The 18,805-nt window shown below is 35.2% G+C and overlaps 1 protein-coding gene across 4 annotated transcripts in view; it reads left to right on the forward strand.

Moving 5' to 3' along the window:
- Positions 1 to 18,805, forward strand: part of ANK3 (ankyrin 3) — a 679,472-nt gene that overhangs the window by 646,325 nt on the left and 14,342 nt on the right. For 3 of the 4 annotated variants that reach the window (XM_057734351.1, XM_057734352.1, XM_057734353.1), the window contains 6 exons: positions 373 to 447; positions 3,512 to 3,643; positions 4,680 to 4,823; positions 7,459 to 7,767; positions 8,047 to 8,137; positions 10,876 to 11,254. In XM_057734351.1, coding sequence (XP_057590334.1) covers positions 373 to 447; positions 3,512 to 3,643; positions 4,680 to 4,823; positions 7,459 to 7,767; positions 8,047 to 8,137; positions 10,876 to 11,254 — 1,130 coding nt within the window. The remainder of the gene's footprint in view (positions 1 to 372; positions 448 to 3,511; positions 3,644 to 4,679; positions 4,824 to 7,458; positions 7,768 to 8,046; positions 8,138 to 10,875; positions 11,255 to 18,805) is intronic. The other variant, XM_057734350.1, reaches the window with a different exon arrangement.

Raw genomic sequence — 18,805 nt, forward strand, 5'->3', positions numbered from 1 at the left:
CAAGATGAGCAACTTTTTTCCCCCCCAATGTGCTAATGGATATGATTCTGTCAAAGTAAAAGCACAGATGTTGAAATGCCATCGTGGTGTCTTCACCAGCACGACACTTCTGTAACGACTGTGAAGTAGCTGGCTTGTCAGCATGTTGAATTCCATTACATTGAGCATTCATGTAGTCTGACATTGGCCTGATGCAGGTGAAAGTCAAGTGAGCCATGTGAAAAGAGAGGTGTTCATGTAGGTGATTAGGACACATTTAAGTGTACAGTGTTAGCTTTAGTCTCTCTGTAAAATCTGAGTACTGCTAAAAGCAATTTTCCAGTATTGTATCTTTCTTGATGATTATTTTAATTAAGAAATTGTAAATCGTAGGTCCACAGAGTCCATGTGAACGGACAGATATCAGGATGGCAATAGTAGCCGATCACCTGGGACTTAGCTGGACAGGTAAGTGTATATGTGCCTGAACGAAACGAATAGTTTACTAATTTGTCTTTTGCAAAAGCAGTTTATTTAAAACAAACAAACAGCAGTGAGTAAAAAATGTTCTTATCACTCATTATTCTATCTACCCAGAGTTAATTACAGATAATACTGCGCTTTTCAACGCTTTTCTATGCATATAAAGAATAGAAATTTAAATCTTATTTTACCTTGAATTTAAGCACTTTCTTCACAATGCCAAAGGATAACATTTTACCTAATAGCAAATTTATTTTGTGGCATGTCGGAAAACATAGCTAAGGCCTACTGTGGTTTTTAAATAATCCAAAATTTTTAAACACGGTTCATGCCCTTAGAGCAGCTCTTTAAGAGAGCAGTAGTTCAACTAATCCATGCCTAGGTTTCACAAATCTTAATTATTCACGAGTCATCGTCACAATTTTTATGATATACACATATTATTTGTATGTTTACTTACTTGACACTTTTAAGTGGACTCACTTTTATGCTCAGAGATTTATTTAAAAGGAAATCTTATGTCTCTTTGATAATGGAAAACAAGGATCATTTTCAATAACTATATAAACAAGAAAACAAAGGATGACAGTTAAGTTTAAATTTTGAATTAAAATTTAAAAAAATAGGATACAGGTAAATAATCTATTCAATTTACAAAAATAGTTGAGCTCTGTGAAATGCATGAAACTTTTTATAATCAGTGTGTAGAAAAGGACTATTTGGCTTGATTTCACTTCATTAAAGATGAAGATAAGGCTCTGTGTCAACTGGACAATACTGCTTTGTAGTTTTGATGTTAACTGGGCCCCCCCAAATCCTACTTCACATGAGAAATTTTAAGTTTTATAGGTTGTATTTCTTTTTTAATGCACAGCCAAAAAACATAATAGTTAAATATAAATAAATGTTAATCACTGTCATATTTAAAGTCATCTTGCATAGTATTAGCAACATACATTCTCTACTCAGGGAAACAATTATCTACGCTATCAAATGGAGAATATGAAACTAGATCATGGCACAAAAGGTCATCTACATTTATTTCCTTTGAGTGCCCTGAATCCCGGGCCTCCCCTGCCCCCCACATATCAAGGCCTCCTCTCTCCTTCTGCCCAGCCCTGCCCTGCCCTCAGGCACAGTGCAACTGACCGGGCCTCGGCCTCATGGAACTCTGAAAAGACAGGGAGTCTGAGTAATCCTTTGCAGACTGTTGAGAGTTAATAGCAATTAGTTATGTATAAATATTTTCGAACCTAAAACTGATAATATTATATTTTAACACTGAACACTGTAATCTGAAAATATCCGGGAGCTAATGTTGATTTTGTGGTATTATTTGCCCATAACTATTAGATTATTTTCTTTAAGCAAAACCAGCCCTTAGTTTGTCAGAGTAAACTTCTGGAGAAGATGTGACATAAGAATAGCGAGATATAAAGTCATAAAACTGTAAAATTCTTAATGACAATGTATCTTTGCTCTTCATTGAGTCTCTAGACAAAGGATATGGTTCTGTCACGAGGGCAGTAAGGATTACTGCCCTTAACACAAAGAGATAAGGAACTGAAAAAAAAATTAACTTTTCTAATTTGAATTACTTTATGCTCAATGAAGATTATTAGGAAAATTAGCATTTAGAAGAACAAAATTTAAATCCATCCCTCAGAACCACTGTTAACAAGTAACGTAATGTACTTTGATTTTTTTTTTAATAAAAAGCGTTTAAAATGTTATATACACAATGTAATTTTCTGCTTTTTCATTTACTTTCTGAGCTTGGTTTTAATGGATAAATAACATCCAATAGACATACTTTACAATGGTGTTTGCTGTCGCTCACATTGCACTAGTGAGTCATGAAATCAATTCATGCTTTGTTTTGGTTTTAAAAGGAAAAGAAAATGTCTGTGTATCACATATATTAACGCTAAGTATTGTTTCATAAAGATGTGGTTTCATTTATATAAGCACCATGATATACAATGTATTTCTAACTGTAGGCTGTGATCAGTTTGCCAGCCATGGCATTACATTAATTAACTCCTCTCCTTTTGTTGAACACATTTTGTTTTCAATTTTTCAGTAGTACAAGCCTAAAGTGAACATTCATGTATGTAAATAATTGTGTACAACCCTATGCGTTATCACCATAGACTTCTAGAAGTGAATTCAGTTGGTCAAAGGATATAGACTATTTTGAGCCTCTGAATACATTTTGCCAAACTGCTGGAAATGGTTCTTAGGCACGATAGAATCTCAGTCAATTCCTTTTCCATGGGTTTTTTTTTTTCCCATTTCTTACTTTTTATAGTTATTTAAGGTAATACACACCTGACAAATTTTTTTAAATTGTACAAAAAATATACAGTGAAAAATAAGTCTCCTCCTCAGCGTTGACTCCCGAGTTCCACTCTCCCAAGGCAGCTACTCATATTGTATGTAAAGACACTCTCTGCATTTACAAGATTGAGTGTATGGTTATATAAACTTAGCTGGACAGAAAGCTTATCTCCCTTTTATTTTTTACACAAGTGGCAGCATATCATAGACAATGATCTGGCTTGGAGTCATCATTTATCTCCCAAGAAACGTTGCTGAAACTTGAATGCATATAGAATAGAGTATTATGTGAGTAAAAGATCTAGTTCATGAAGATTGACGAGAGAAAACCTTACCGGCTTCTCTTGTGGCCTGTTTATGAGTTGTATATCCCTATCTATCTTGTATGATGTTTGCTCAACTTGCAGAGAATAATTTGGCTGAATTAAAAGAATTTAGCAACATCCTCTTTGAACAGATCAAGAATCTTTATAAAATAATCTCCAAAGGGAATCTGATTATAACCAAGGAATTACCTTTGGAGAGAGAAGTCGCAGCCTGTATATTATCACTACTTTCCTGTGAAATCAAGTATATAAAGATTAATGCCCACAGCTGTACTTGGGTTTTACTATAAAATTCCTTTCCTTTGTTTGGCACATTACTTTTATGAAATATATGTGATAAAAGTACAACATGAAATCTTAGTAACTCTTTTTCTTTCCTACAGAACTGGCAAGGGAACTGAATTTTTCAGTGGATGAAATCAATCAAATACGTGTGGAAAACCCAAATTCTTTAATTTCTCAAAGCTTCATGTTATTAAAAAAATGGGTTACCAGAGATGGAAAAAATGCTACAAGTATGCTAAAATTTTATTACTTTAACTTTCAAAACTGCTTGTATCTAATATTTCAGATAAGCCTCCTGTTAATGAAATCATAGTGAGCACAAAGTAATAGCAAGTCTTTTGAAGTTACACTTGTTTAATTTTGTGCTAATATTCTTTTTTTTTTTTTTTTTGGCTGTAGAATTTACTTTAATTAACTATTAGAAAAGACAAATACATCATTTTTCAACATAATCTCCTTGCTTTTCAATACACTTTGTCCATCTGTGCTAATATTCTAAGCTGTCTTTAGGAAGCTTTTTAGGAAGCAGGTAGTAGGGATTTTTTTTTTTTCGTTTTGCCTGTATTTGCATTTTCTGCATTTCTCTCTGTGACCATCAAAAATGAAAATATAATTTTAGCTGTTAACTCATGGGGCGGTAGTGAGAAACACTGTGAAGTTACTGCTATGGCCAGAAATGGATAAGCAGGGAGGTAGAGAGAAAAGGTTAGGTCTGTGATGGCAGAGAACTCTCCAATATTCTTGGGTTTTGTATGGTTTAATGTTCTTGGGGTGGGGGTAGGGGAGTGGTGCTGTACTGTGACAAATGCCAACCCACAACAATGTGGAATGAGTTATTGTGGGTTTGCCTGTGTCAGCTTGACCTTAGTAAGTCATTAAAATGCTAAGCATCAAATATAAGGGTGACCTATTTTGACAGTCTAACAGGAGAGGAATGTGTTTAAAGTTTTATTAGATCCCTTTGTAACTAAAATAAGTCTAGCTGTTTTGAGGCCCATCTGCTCTGCACCTTACAGGGATGGAATGAATGTTGCTGTCATCACATACAGCTTCACAAAATGATTCTTAAGATCCTAACGTATCTTCCCTGGAGCAGTGAGCTTTTTGAGCCCTCTGGATAGTGAATAGTGTGGAGCTGGAGTGAAGAGGGACTAAAATGCTAGGAGGGTCAAGAGAGCCATGCCTTTGTGTGGATATTGTGATGACTTAGAAGAAAATAATTTAATTGGTTTTCAACTCTTTTTTTTTTTTTTTCTCCTTTTTCAGCTGATGCCTTAACTTCGGTCTTGACAAAAATTAATCGAATAGATATAGTGACTCTGCTAGAAGGACCAATATTTGATTATGGAAATATTTCAGGCACCAGGAGTTTTGCAGATGAGAACAATGTTTTCCATGACCCTGTGGATGGTAATTGAATTTAGTGTTCATATTTACTTCATCATTTGATAAAATTTGAAAGTGCAGTAGGATAAGGCAATCCTATAAAACCAACTAAATTGTGATTTGCCTGACTTAATTTCTCATTTTCACAGCATATTCTTTGCCAGAGTCTGCAAACACTCTGATAGAACAAACTTGATAAATGTCTCTGTTATATAAAACATAAATAATGAAGTATAAAGGCATAAGTTAACTGAAAGAGCTGGTATCTCAAATATTCTATATGACCAAATGCAAGAAAATTTAATATCTAGAGGATATGCTGCTTTTGTCATGTTTATATTAACCTAAAAAACTAGGGAACTCTTTTATTCCTACATAGGTAAAACCAAATTGTGGGCTGTCATACAAATTGTTAAGTAAAGAGGTTAATTACTGTTTTGAGAACACGTATTTATGTATGTACTGAAAGAGGTGAATGTAGCACTCAAAAAGTTGTTTTAGTTATTTAGCATTATTTTAACTTCATATGCTGCCATTTTTTGTTTGGAAAAACCCTACTTGACCCATCATATATAAAAGGTAGCATAATTTCAAATTCAGTGAGCACAGATGTCGCTAATAACATAATAATTCCTTTTACATAAGCTTAATTTATACAATAAAATTGTCCTTTTTCCTTCATTATGTAAACTGGGTTTTTTTCATCAAAGTAGTAAGAAAAGTATAACAAATATCACTGCGTTTTTCAAGATGTTCATCTTCCTTCATAAATGGAAGTTTATTCCTATAATGAATTTTGAGTAAAAAATGTTGATGGTGTGGAGGCAGGAAGAGGAGCTAAGGATATTTTTCTACTATTTCAATTTTTGAAAAACATGATGGTTTTTTTTCCATTTTTAAGTAGCAAAGTTAGATCAACAGTAATCAATACTTATGCATATGTGACAAAAGATCTCAAATTCTTAGAAAGTTTCTGCTTACTAAAGTCAACAGAAAATTTAAAGTGTACCTTGTTATCCCCATAACATAAACATGTAGGTAATAATGTCCAAAAGTGCTTTCTTTTTAAGCTTGTAAATACCACAGAACCTAGAAAAAAAAAACTCTTCAAGGCCTTGTCTTATATGTGAGACCATATATTGGTGACCAAACTCTTTGTGCACAAGACAGACCAATGTTATATCAAATTTTGAACTATTGCCAAGTTATAGTTTATAGAGTATTTTATATTCTTTATTGGGAAATATTTTTTAATAAAAGTAGTTCTAACAAACAAGACCATCAGAAAACAATGGAAGTATTCAATGGAATTTAAAGTTTCATTTAATTTTAACATTTTAAAATCAGAGTGTCATTAAATAAATCCACAAGGGCTTTTTGTTGCTACATGTTAATATTTTATATTCCCTATTTTTAAAATTCTTAGGGAAATTTAGGAATATGTTTATGAAACAAATTTTACTTGTGTATATTATAAACCTCGTGCAGTCATAGACAAATTTTCAACAACATTCTGGTTTATGGGTGACCATACAGAAAAATGTACACTTACCTATAACAATTTGAATTTACAACCAAAGCAAAGTTGATATTTATCTTGGACTGATAGAAAAATTAGGCTTCAGTTCTGTAGAGTAAGTCAGAAAATGTGCCTGGTTGCCTTTTTGTTCCTGTCTCTCCTCTTTGTTGAACTTTTGAGAAACGTCCTTTCCTCACCATGACCAGACCATTGTTTACTTTTCTCTCTGCTGAAGGATTAAAATACTCCCTTAGTCCATGCAGCAAAGTTTAAAACAAGGGAATTGCTCCCTTCTTCTCCTTTGTGCAGGCTGGTTAGTAAATCTCTGTGTTTCATAGCATTGTCATCAATACTCAGACGGCTCTTTGTAAATGGTTTCCCTCCTGTCTCTGTTGTGTATCATTTCTGTTTTCCCTTTATTTGATTCGTGGTTCTGAGTGGACCCCCACCACCAAGTTCACCAAGACTTCCATACGTACACAACCCTTTCATCTCTGTCACATTATGACACCTGAAAAGTTTACATGGAGTCTTTTCTACTTTATCTGCTTTTTAAATCCTTTTCCTAACATCTTTTTAGATTTTTTTCCCAGTGCTACTGCTCTAAAATCTAATGGTCATTTCTTTCCAAACATTAAATTCATTTTTCTTTGCTGTAAATTTCATATGAAATAAGTTGAGTTGGGTAGCATCACTCTTATATACAGTTCTTAAAATAAGTTATAAGTAATTATAAAAATTGGTTTCTTGTGGCTTGCTGTATTCAGTCCACCACGATGTGGATCTTGCATGCTAAAAGTAGAAAGATATTAATTTGGCCATGGAATAAATGTATCTTACATAATGACAGCTAACTTTATATTGGATTAAACCTGTGTATTGAAGTTACTGTATTAAAATTACCAAAATCTATAGAAACAATTTATATCTTAATTAACTAGTATTCTATTTTATTGTAGTTTGCACTAGTCTTTTATTTCATTGTATTACATTTACTTGAACTAAACCAATAAATTTATCAACATTATTCTGTAATTCATCATACATTTTCATACCTAATATAATTTAAGTCATTCCATATGTTTTTGTTTGATGTGCTCTAATTCATTCCAGTCAGTCCAAATGTACTGTCTTCCATAGGTTATCCTTCCCTTCAAGTGGAACTGGAAACTCCCACAGGGTTGCACTACACACCACCCACCCCTTTCCAGCAAGATGATTATTTTAGTGATCTCTCTAGCATAGAATCTCCCCTTAGAACCCCTAGTAGACTGAGTGATGGGGTAGTGCCTTCCCAGGGAAACGTAGAGCATTCAGCAGATGGACCTCCAGTCGTAACTGCAGAAGACACATCCTTAGAAGACAGCAGACTTGAAGAATCAATGCCTTTGACAGAAATACCTGAACCAGTGGATGTAGACGAAAGCCAGTTGGAGAATGTATGTCTGAGTGAGTATCCTCAATACCTCGGAAGGATGGCTGGGGTCCCAAAAGATGTTAAACCAGCAGAGCCACTGAAACAGACTAGAAAAGTGCGAGTAAGCTGTGAGCAGCAAGAGAAAGGAAAATCTGGTCCTGATGAGGAGATGATGGAAGAAAAACTCAAATCTCTATTTGAGGACATTCAACTTGAAGAAGAAGTAGAGTCTGAGGAGATGACAGAAGAAAAAGTACAGGCTATTCTTAAACGTGTTCAGCAAGCAGAACTGGAAATGTCTTCAATTACAGGTTGGCAGAACGAGACATCAAGTGGAAACCTAGAGTCCCCTGCTCAAGCTCGAAGAATAACTGGTGGGTTACTAGATCGACTGGATGACAGGTATGGCTCTGGGTTAGAAAAAGGAAAGTGAAATGCAGGTTATGTGTGAATAGTTTGTTTTATTTTTTGGCCACACGGCTTGTGGGATCCTAGTTCCCTGACCAGGGATCGAACCTAGGCCCTTGGCAGTGAGACTCCTAACCACTGGACCACCAGAGAATTCCAGTAGTTTGTTTTAAATATACGGTTTTTAGCAGTTACTCTTTTTCTAAATTACCACTCCAATTTCACGGTAATACATGCTTTAAAGGTTGGTTCATTCTGCTAATCTGGAGAGGGAAAGTTACATTAAACGCAAATATCATTCTTAAAACTACTGATAATTAGCTGAAGTAAAATGCAAAAAGTTTTATACATGCTAAAGATTGACACATTTTCTTTACTTTGGAAGGCTACTCTTCTCTACTTTATTACCTATTGTGTTATTCTTTTCGCATACCCAGTAATTAATGCTCATTTAAAATAATGTAATAAATAGAATTCTAAGTCTTTTAGAAATATAAGTATTTCTATTGTTTCCTGACTTCAAACATGAGTGTGCTTATTATACAAAATTTTAAAATACAGATTTTAAAAAATCAGTACAATGCCATCATCTAGCAATAACCACCACTAAAATTTTGGTGAATTTCTTTTACATATGTTTTTAAACGTCTTGTCACAGAAAACAGAGAAGCAAAAAAGTCATCTATGTTTATTATACTAAGGAAAACAGTTGACACCTTATATATCCTTCCTTTTTCATACATGAATATTTTATATAATTTGCAATATAGCATATGTAATTCCTTACCCCCAAATAATATTGGCATGATAGAAATTTGTTTGTAACCAAAATAATTCTCTAATCATGAATCTGGTTCTTTTTGTATTGACCTTCCTCTAGAAAGGTAAGAGCTGGTGTCCTTCAGACATTGTTTCAAACCCGACCACCATTGGGTTTGCACTTTGTGACTTTAATTTCTAAGCTCTAAGAATGTCACTGTAATCGGCTTTAAAAATAAGAATACTACCACCTTTCTCAAACAGGTTTATAGATTGAAAAAGCCTCCAGCATGCCTACTGAATGACTGGTACAAATAGTCTGTCAGTGATAGTTGGCATTATTTTTATTTATGCACATATAAAATATATTTTACTTCAGTGGCAACTAGTGATAAACCTAACCTCAGTTCTTTTTACCCAACTTATTTTAAAACCATGTTTAATATTTTCGTATTGCTGATAAGCTTCTTGTTCAATAAAAATTCCCAAAGAGGAGAGTTGACAACATTTGCAAAGAGGAGTTCACAAAACTGCTTTTGAAGAATGGTAGCATCAGTGATTTCTATGTTCAGCCTACAGAAGACACTATGGAAACAAGAAATAGTACTAATTTTGATGTCTAGGTTTGGATATAGTCACATAATTTACAGCTGCATAACAGGAAATTAGATATAGTTAGGAGTTAGATATAGTTATCTTATAGGGTCTTCACAGTATGCTGGGAATGTTTGTCCTTAAACATACAGAATAGGGTGTTCTATTAATACTTTTTTGATAAAGGTGTTTAATGAGAATTTGATTTATAAGAATACGCACATACATATACATAATATATATATCATACACAGAAAACATTGCACTAGTTTTATTGCCTTCGGAATTCTACAGGTAATAAAGGTGCTAAAACAATATACAAACTACAAAATAAAGTCTATATTGAAATTAGTAAAAATTAGAAACCCATTTAAAAGAAAGTAATGGAAGAGAAAGATTTTTTTTTTAATTTTATGTATTTATGTATTTATTGGCTGCACTGGGTCTTCGTTGCTGTGTGCGGACTTTCTCTAGTTGCAGGGAGCGGGGGTTACTCTTCACTGCAGGGCACAGGCTCCTCCTCATTGCCGTGGCTTCTCTTGTTGTAGAGCACGGGCTCTAGGCACATGGGGTTTGGTAGCTGTGGTGCACAGGCTTAGTTGCTCCGTGGCATGTGGGATCTTCCCAGCCCAGGGCTCGAACCCATGTCCCCTGCATTGGCAGGCGGATTCTTAACCACTGCGCCACCAGGGAAGCCCAAAGGATTTTTAAGAGTCAAAAGGAAAACAGTCCTCACAGATAGTAGAAGCAGCAGGTGAGCATCCGTACCCTGATCACCAGGGAGAGTCAGCAGAGGTCAGGAGTGGAGAAAGATGAGAACCCAAGTCAGCTTCCCACGGTCCTCCCCCTGTGGGAAAGCACGATGGCTTTTGGAAGGCTTCACAACTGGAAACACACGAAGAGTGGGACGCAGGGTCCTGGGGCTGCTGGCGCCCTCACCGTGGGAATCCATTTTGTTCTTTGTCATCGGTGTTTTTGCTGGCAAGAGAAAAGCGTTTTGATATCTCCCCCCCCTTTTAGATTGGTGGGTCTGGACTCTGGGTATGTCCATGAGCCTCTCAGGATTACTTTTTAACATACAGAATCCAAGGAGCTGTAGAAGTACAATTAAACGAAACAGAAACGATGACACCAGAGCCAGCCAGGTTGGGAGCTGCAGTGCCAGGGGATGCCTGGCGCCTGTGCATCACCCCCTCAGCACATACCCGTGCCCATGACAGAGCCTCACAGTTTGAAATCCAATGTCCAGATTTTTCATGCTTTTCTATTGTATGTCTTTAAAAGTAGTTAAAAACATGGTTGTTGAAAATTTAGAGCTTCTGAAGCCCATTTGCAGCCATGTGTTACCACTGTAAATTTCCACATTTTCTCTATTGCAGCCCTGACCAGTGTAGAGATTCCATTACCTCGTATCTCAAAGGGGAACCTGGAAAATTTGAAGCAAATGGAAGCCATGCAGAAGTCACTCCAGAAGCAAAGACAAAATCGTACTTTCTAGAATCCCAAAATGATACAGGGAAACAGAGTGCAAAGGAAATTCTGAAACCAAAAATACAAGGATCTGGTCGGGTCGATGAACCAGCATCATCACTAGCAGCCTACCAGAAAGCTCTAGAAGAAACCAGCAAGTTTGTAATAGAAGAGCCTAAACCCTGCGTGCCTGTCAGCATGAAAAAGATGAGTAGGACTTCTCCTGCAGATGGAAAGCCCAGGCTTAACCTCCATGAAGAAGAGGGGTCCAATGGGTCTGAGCAAAAGGTATGTCACCTAGTTTTCCACTGTGCTGTCATGTGACTGAAAATTGTAACACTCATAATGGGGGTAAAGAATGTACTGAGTAAAACATATGCTATTTGTCATCCTTTTTTTCTTTGGGTAGAAAAAAGGAATAAATATCTTTTTAGTCATTTTTCAGGAGGGAAAAGAATACAGGGATGTTAAGTAAGTAGCTTAAGGTCTGGGATTTAGGTTTCCTGACGCCCAACCTAGTTTTCCTTCTTGAGGATGGAGGATAATTATCCTGACCCTTGCTGGTTCTTTTGCACCATTTAAAGAGCTGTAGGCATGTGACTCATCTAAGAGTTCTAAAACACCTGAAAGGGTGTTTTAAAAATTGAAGAAGCCTAAAATGAGGTGGGTATACTACTGTTGGTTGACAGCATTTAGAAATGTAACATTAAAAGTACCATTTTAATAATTTTTATCTCTAATTTTTATTTCTAAATTGATAATTATCTTAATATTTGTTTTTAATAATTTAAAAAACCTTACTGTCATGTAATTATTTGCTTGCTTTTTGTACTTATATGTTTTTGTGGTACCATCTAATAGATTTCTTCTTTGAGGGTAAACATTTTTAGATATTAAAAATTTTTTAATTGAAATTATGATTCATAGATGGATATAAGAAAATTAAAATCCGTTCTCTTTCCTACATCTTTAATTGCTTTTTGCTCTCTCAATTTTTGTGTCTTTTCATGAACTAGGCAGTAGACACAGGTTGAGAGCTGTACATCTTTGGAACAGTAGTACTTGAAGTTTTCCCTAAAACATCTAGTTTACTTAAGATCTTTCACAGTGTTTTGGGTAAGAAAGAAACAAATCTTCTGTGAAATAATGAGCCCGTGATTAATTTGAGGTTTAGAAAAACTCACCAAACTCCTTATCACTCAGGGACTAATTATCAGCTTATTAACTAATCATATCCTTTCCTTTTCCCTTCTGCAGGCTATTTTTTTGATCACTTTCCTGCTTGTTAGGAGGGAAAGTGAGAGGAAGTAAAATTCTCAGGCCTTTCTTTCATTTCCTTCCTGACAATGTTGTTTTGAGTATTGATTTCTGCCTTTTAGTTAACTCTTAGTATATTTAAGCTATATATGATTTTGGATGGAATGTTCCCTTTTAAAATGAGCCCACAAAACATAGGGAGGAACAGTAACATAGTGATGTTTTAACTATGAAAATGTATTCTACAAAAGCCTGTTAGAAATCGATAGGGAAGTTCTCAAATGACAGTATAAATGTAAGTAAGCATTTCTATGTGTGTACATGTGGCTGCATATTGCCCATTGGGGAACCATGGAGAAGGCATAAAGAGGGTTTGAAAACACAGGTCTTAACCCTGAATGGAAATGCAGCTGAATTCATTAGTAATGGAAAATAATTACTGTTAGAAAATTTTTTCGAGATTTTTTATAAATGAGTTTGTGCCTTTAGTGTTGGTTACTGGTCCTACTCCAATGCATAAAGGCTTCAGGAGCACAGCAACTCATAGTGAAGTTAAAGCTTCTGGAAGATAAAAGTCTGACCTCACAAGAAATCCAAAGATGTTCAGGATGCATCTTTTGTGGCTAGACCACAGTACAGTAGTAACCAACTAAGTCACTGGATGTATGATCTCAGAAACAGCCCCCTTTTTGTCCCCTGAAAAATCAGGTCAAAAGTCCAGCTGCGGCTCTAACACGGATGACTGCCTGCTGTTACAAGGTAAAGTTCTGCTACTTTCCACCTCTTTCCATGTAGCAACCCATGGCAAGAAGTACTGAGAAAATTCCATTTGGTCTCCTAGTTACCCTCTGCGCCATTGCCTAGAGAATTCTCTAAAAGGAATCCTGATCAAGATTCTATACCATCTTCTCTCTACCCTTCACCTTAAGACTGGCAGAGACTTCACAGAGAAAATGGAAACAAACATTAGCCAAATGGCCACTTTTTCTTTATGTGAGGGGCCAGTCTCAGATGATTCTTGGTAGGATTATGATATAATTGACATCTAGGTTTGTTATTAGTGTTTGCATTAACATACATTCTGCTTTTAAATGTCCCAAGTGAACTCCTTTCCCCAGTCTAAGAATCCATGTCTGGATAATTCAGATTGAATTGTCTCTTCTTCCTCATCTAATCTATTAATCGCAGAATGCTGATTAGTAACTCTTTTGCAATATGAATTCATCTTACCTTTTTCTGCCTTTTTGAACCATTGTAGGGCCTCTTTTCACAATATTTAGATCATCTAAGTGTTCTGAATTTATGGTCATTTTCAAAAAACTTTAGAAGAAACAGGGAAATTAGCAGCCAGTATCTTTGCAAGGAATAACAAACTTGAAAACTGTTTCCTCTTGACATCATATTATTCAGTAGGGTGTTTTGTTCAGATGAAATTCCCTATGAAGTTAAGGCTGATATTACTATAACATTTAAAAATATTTGGTAAGTTTACCTTTGGTGAAAATGGCCTACTTTATTATCTACTTGACTAATAATAATTTCATTAATAATTTCTGCTAACACTTACACCTCCTATAACAATTTTACTTATTTTTTTCCTATTTTTACCAATACTGCCATTGATTTTTCAACAGATATTAGCTACAGTTTCTATCTCTAGGACTGTCAGATCTGGGGTAACTAGTACACTTAGAAAATAAAATACTAGAATTATTTTCAGAATTCCACCATTAAAATTTAGAAATAAAATTATTCAGTATATATTCCTGACCATGACATTTAAGTAGAAGCTGAAAATAATTTTCCCTTTGACTTATGAACTGTTTATCACTTGGTAGTTTTTCCTTACTCCTATCCTTATTGCCCAAAAAATTAATATTGCATGTGATTACCGTATTATCTGTACTATATTCTTGTCTGTGAAATATTGTTCCTATTCTAATTTCATATCAGTTCTTTAAAATAAGACCTCAGGCTTTCACATGTTTTACATTCCTTCATTCATTTGAATAAACTCCTAATGAGTTCCAATTATGTATTAGGTACCAATTATGCTAATAAAAATCTCCTGGCAAATTATGTTGATATAAAATGTATACTTTTCTTAATGTTCAAAATAGCTTTTGATAAAGTTGTCAAATCTGACCAAAATATCATAATAATCAGAAATACTGTGCCTCTTTCTGTAGATCAAGTGAAAGATGGCCTTAACTGTAAGGTTATACATTCATGTCAAATGTATAATATTCATTTTTAAACTAGCTTTAAAGCTGTATTATTTCCCCAAACTAATAATTAGTAGCATGTATGTAGTTTCTGATGCCAAAGTCTCCATAACTGTTATTTTTAATAATTTACAATTTTATTATTGTGATCTTTACCTGCATATATATAGTTATGCATTTATATATGCATTGCATTTATACATACACACACACACATAAGTATATGTATGCATACATACATGCAGGTAGATAAAGATCAAGGTGATTAAATATATTTATTTATGTATACTTTATATATAAATATATATACACATATATATACATATACAGAGTAACTTCATTTAGAATCCCGCTCAAAATTTTCTTCCACTGAAATTTTTTTTAAGATTTCCACAAATATACATCATGATTTTCGTTAGCAGGGGAACCAGCAAGTTAAAAAGTAATTCTTGATTTCCTTTCTCAGAATGTCTTTTATTTTAAATGTGATGGTAAAATTATACTAAAAATGCATTTATCAGGACTTGAAAGGCAGTGAGAGTGATTCAAGCTCAGAGGAAGAACGGAGAGTCACTACCCGAGTTATCCGCCGGCGTTTGATTATAAAGGTATCCCCACGCCGGATCAGTATGGGGCAGTGCTGTATTATTAGAACTTTTCTTGCAGGTTTGGGAAGTTCGGCATGCTTCTAACTAAATGGCTCTGTATGTTTCTTTGCATATTTGAAAACTTATAAAAACAACCACTGAAAGGAAAACCTCATGCTGCATGGTAGTGAGTATTCTCTCCAGACCTGTGTTTGACATGTGGCAGTTGTAATTTTATCCGAGAATTCTCGGCATTTGTATACTGCTTTCCTTGGAGAAGTGTTCTGAGTGTGAACAAAGATTCTATCTTGGTGAGAGAATAGTTCCTATCAAATGAAACGTTCAGCTGAAACCCCTGAGGCTGTAATGAAGTATGAGGTAAGATGAAAGACAAGGAAAGAATTAAAAGGCTCCTTTCTCAACCTTAACAGTTTTTAAGTGAAAACCAGTTCTTCGTTGTCAATCAGTGGCTAAGAACTCGGTGTTATAGCCTGGGATGGATGTATGTGACATACGCAAACCAAGCAAAAACTTCTGAAGTAGGTTTTTAACTGGACTGACACACAAAAAAATCAGGCTGTATTTTTAAGTGCAGGAAGCAACTTTTATGGGAAGCAAAAAGTGTATTCTCCCCTGTTACAGCCCAGCTGAATGCTGTGCATAAATCTTGATCCCCCCACAAAGGCCTTGTGGGGCACTGACCTTATGCATGCGAGGGCCCCCAGACTGCTGCTTGCAGGCTGCTGCTTGTCTTCATTGCTCTGTCTTTAGGGAGGTCTTTCTTGATGTTGGAATAACTGAGTGCAGGGAACTAGGAAGCCATTTTCAATACACAGGCCTTTGAATGTGGTCCAAGTAACTTGAGGCTCCTTGGTTGGCAGCTCTGAAGAGAAAGGAAAGGAAATACCTATTGAAAACCATTTATCACCCATTTCCAAAGTGTCAGAAGGCCCAAGAGAGAGGCAGGGAAGTTGTATCCAAAACTTCTTAATCCTGCTGCTTGTACTTTTCGTGTAGATCAGATGAAAGAAGAAAACAAAGTCTGCCAAATCTGCTCCAGTATAGTTTTTCTAAGATGCTGGAAACATTAGAGAAGAAAATAAATCCTTGTCTAAATCCTAAATTATCTACAAATCAACCTTGAGCTCAATAGGTGCCATCAAAACAAGTGTGAATCACTTCTTTGAAAATTCCACATAGTAAGCCAAATTACTTATTGGTATCTAGCGTATTTGCAAGCATATGCTATCTATACAGTCCCCATCATCAGTCACCTCTCACACATTTTCTGGAGTTAGGGGGAAGAAATGCTTAATTTGGTTTTTCTGAACATGTTAAAGCCATACTCTGCTTAGGCTTTGCTAGCCCCATGATTAGTATCTTCAAGAAGTAATATTTTGAAATGAAATATCTAAAAAAGCACACCAGACATACTGTCTTGTAACTTGCTTTTTGTGCTTAACATATGACATACTCATGTTGCATCAAACTCACCTCATTTCTTTATAATAGCTGCCCAGTATAGAAGTTGACTCCTCTATATATGACAGAAGAAAATAAACATAATCCTGCATATAAAAGTGGGAGAAAGGTAGAGAAGTTTTACTCGGGAGAATACTAAAACAAAACAATAGAAACATCAACCCCCTCCCTAAGTCAATGAGGGTTATTTCTTTTGGTCTCCTAGAATTCTAGAACATGCATTAGCAAGTTAGCTTTTAAGTAATTTCATTAGAATGTGTTATTTATATATTTAAGCTTAACATATAATTAATTATATATTAACATTTTTATTAAGAGATTAAGTTTAAAAGAATGAAATACACTATGATGTTACAGACTTCATAAAACAGAGGAGACTGTGTTCTCTCCAAATCTTAACCTCTTGAAGTCAGTGTGATTTTAGGGAGGTTGAGTGGAATCATCAGAGAATGGGTTTCATAAGCAGGGAGGGCATTGTACAAACAATGGAATCACTTAAACAAGCTCTGAGAAATGTCTTTTATGTGTGACAGAGAAACCAAAAGCCAAAGAATAGCTATAATTATAATTGGAAGCTATAGGTATAACAAAAAAAAAAACTTTTTTTTTTTTATTTATAGAAATATCTCTGGTTAATATTTTTCCTTTCAGATTTTTGGGGGCAGTTGAAAAAGATCACATTTCTGTTGCTTTTTCTCTTTATTCCATATATTGGTACCTTTCTAATGTAAAAGAGCTCCAGACTACAGTACTGTGTGGGAAGTGTGACACAGGACCCATCTCTGTGAGTCAGGTCCTGTCATTCTCTGTGACGATGAGAATGTCAGGACCTAAAGAAGTCGTTGAGATTAAAATTACTTCTTTTCCTAGATGACAGAATCAAGGATTGGAGATGAATTGATTTACGTGAAATTACATAGCTGGGCGGTAACAGTTCTGGGACCAGAACTTAACCCCTGGCCCTCTAGTGCAGTGCCTTCTACCTGCTTTTTCCACAATACTGTATTCCTTCTCTTCCAGAACAAATTAAAAAAGAGTAATTTCTCTTAGACTAAATTAGGCACTTGGCCATTTAGACTTTTCCAGTGGCATAGAAGAAGGCAGCGTTGGGCTATCTTTCCTAGAAACTATTTGATGGGGCCGGAATGCTAGGACTTTGACCTACTTCACGGAGGCTGTCCAACCTTAGACTGAACCAGCATATTTATACTGTTTGCCATAGTAACCCCCCCAGCACTTAGAATCTTAGAGCAGAAAACAATCTGGGGGTTGTTCCCTCCTTCCCAGAGCTAGCTTTGGCCAGGAAGTGTCAATGGAAGCAGCAGGTATGTTCAGGATTCCATTACCACAAGTCTTAGGCAAATCTGTCTTCTTAGCCATTCAATTAGTATAATAAATGGGGTGAAAGTATAATTTTATGATTTTTCTCTTTAATTTCATATGTGGATTCATTCTTTGTTTATTTTTATATTTTTACATTCAATATTTTCAAGTCCCTAAGGAACAAGTCAACAAACTCTCCCATTTGTTTGCAGATTTTTACATTTGTAGGCATATTAAGGAGCCATCTAAATCTACCGAGCTGCCTACCAGCAGGAAAAGATGAGGCCACTCTGATAAGTTAAGAATTTATTCCATTTTTTTTTAACTCACCAGAGGAAGGTCCTTGACAGTTTCCCCTTCTAAATCAGATAGCAGTCACTAACTGAAAAATGTCATCTTACATTCCTTTAGTAATTCATCAGTCATCACATTAGGCTCATTCAGTTGAAGATGATATTCTGAAACTATGTACTTCATCAGACATAGTTATTCTCATTTACAACTTATGAAGGGCTCAGTTTAAAAAAAAATTGGGTTTTCTCTGTACCCTGAACTTTTCTCATAGTACTTGAAAAAAAAGTACATATTACCTTTAGTAAAGGAATTTTTAAATTTAACAAAGGGTGATTAATATAATACCCCAACTAAGGTGCTACATCAATTAAAATCAGACAAAAGGTAATCCACCAAAATGAGAGATCTGGTAGGACTAATTAAGAAACATTATTCAAAGTGAAATGATCTAATTAGAGTTCTAATCATTAGCTAAATCTTTTTTCAACAAATGAAACCTTTTTGTTTGTCTACTGATGTATAACTGCTTTCTGTGATTACATATTTTCAAATTCTTCCTCCTTGGAGTTTGTTGCTAACCATCATTCTTGTACATACTTGAGGTTTAATGCTTTGAACGCTGCTGACTGCTAAATAACCATCCATGGAGTCAGTCTTCCCCTTGCCCTGGA

This window comes from Hippopotamus amphibius, chromosome 5 (genome assembly GCF_030028045.1).
Source record: "Hippopotamus amphibius kiboko isolate mHipAmp2 chromosome 5, mHipAmp2.hap2, whole genome shotgun sequence".
Taxonomy (NCBI): domain Eukaryota; kingdom Metazoa; phylum Chordata; class Mammalia; order Artiodactyla; family Hippopotamidae; genus Hippopotamus; species Hippopotamus amphibius.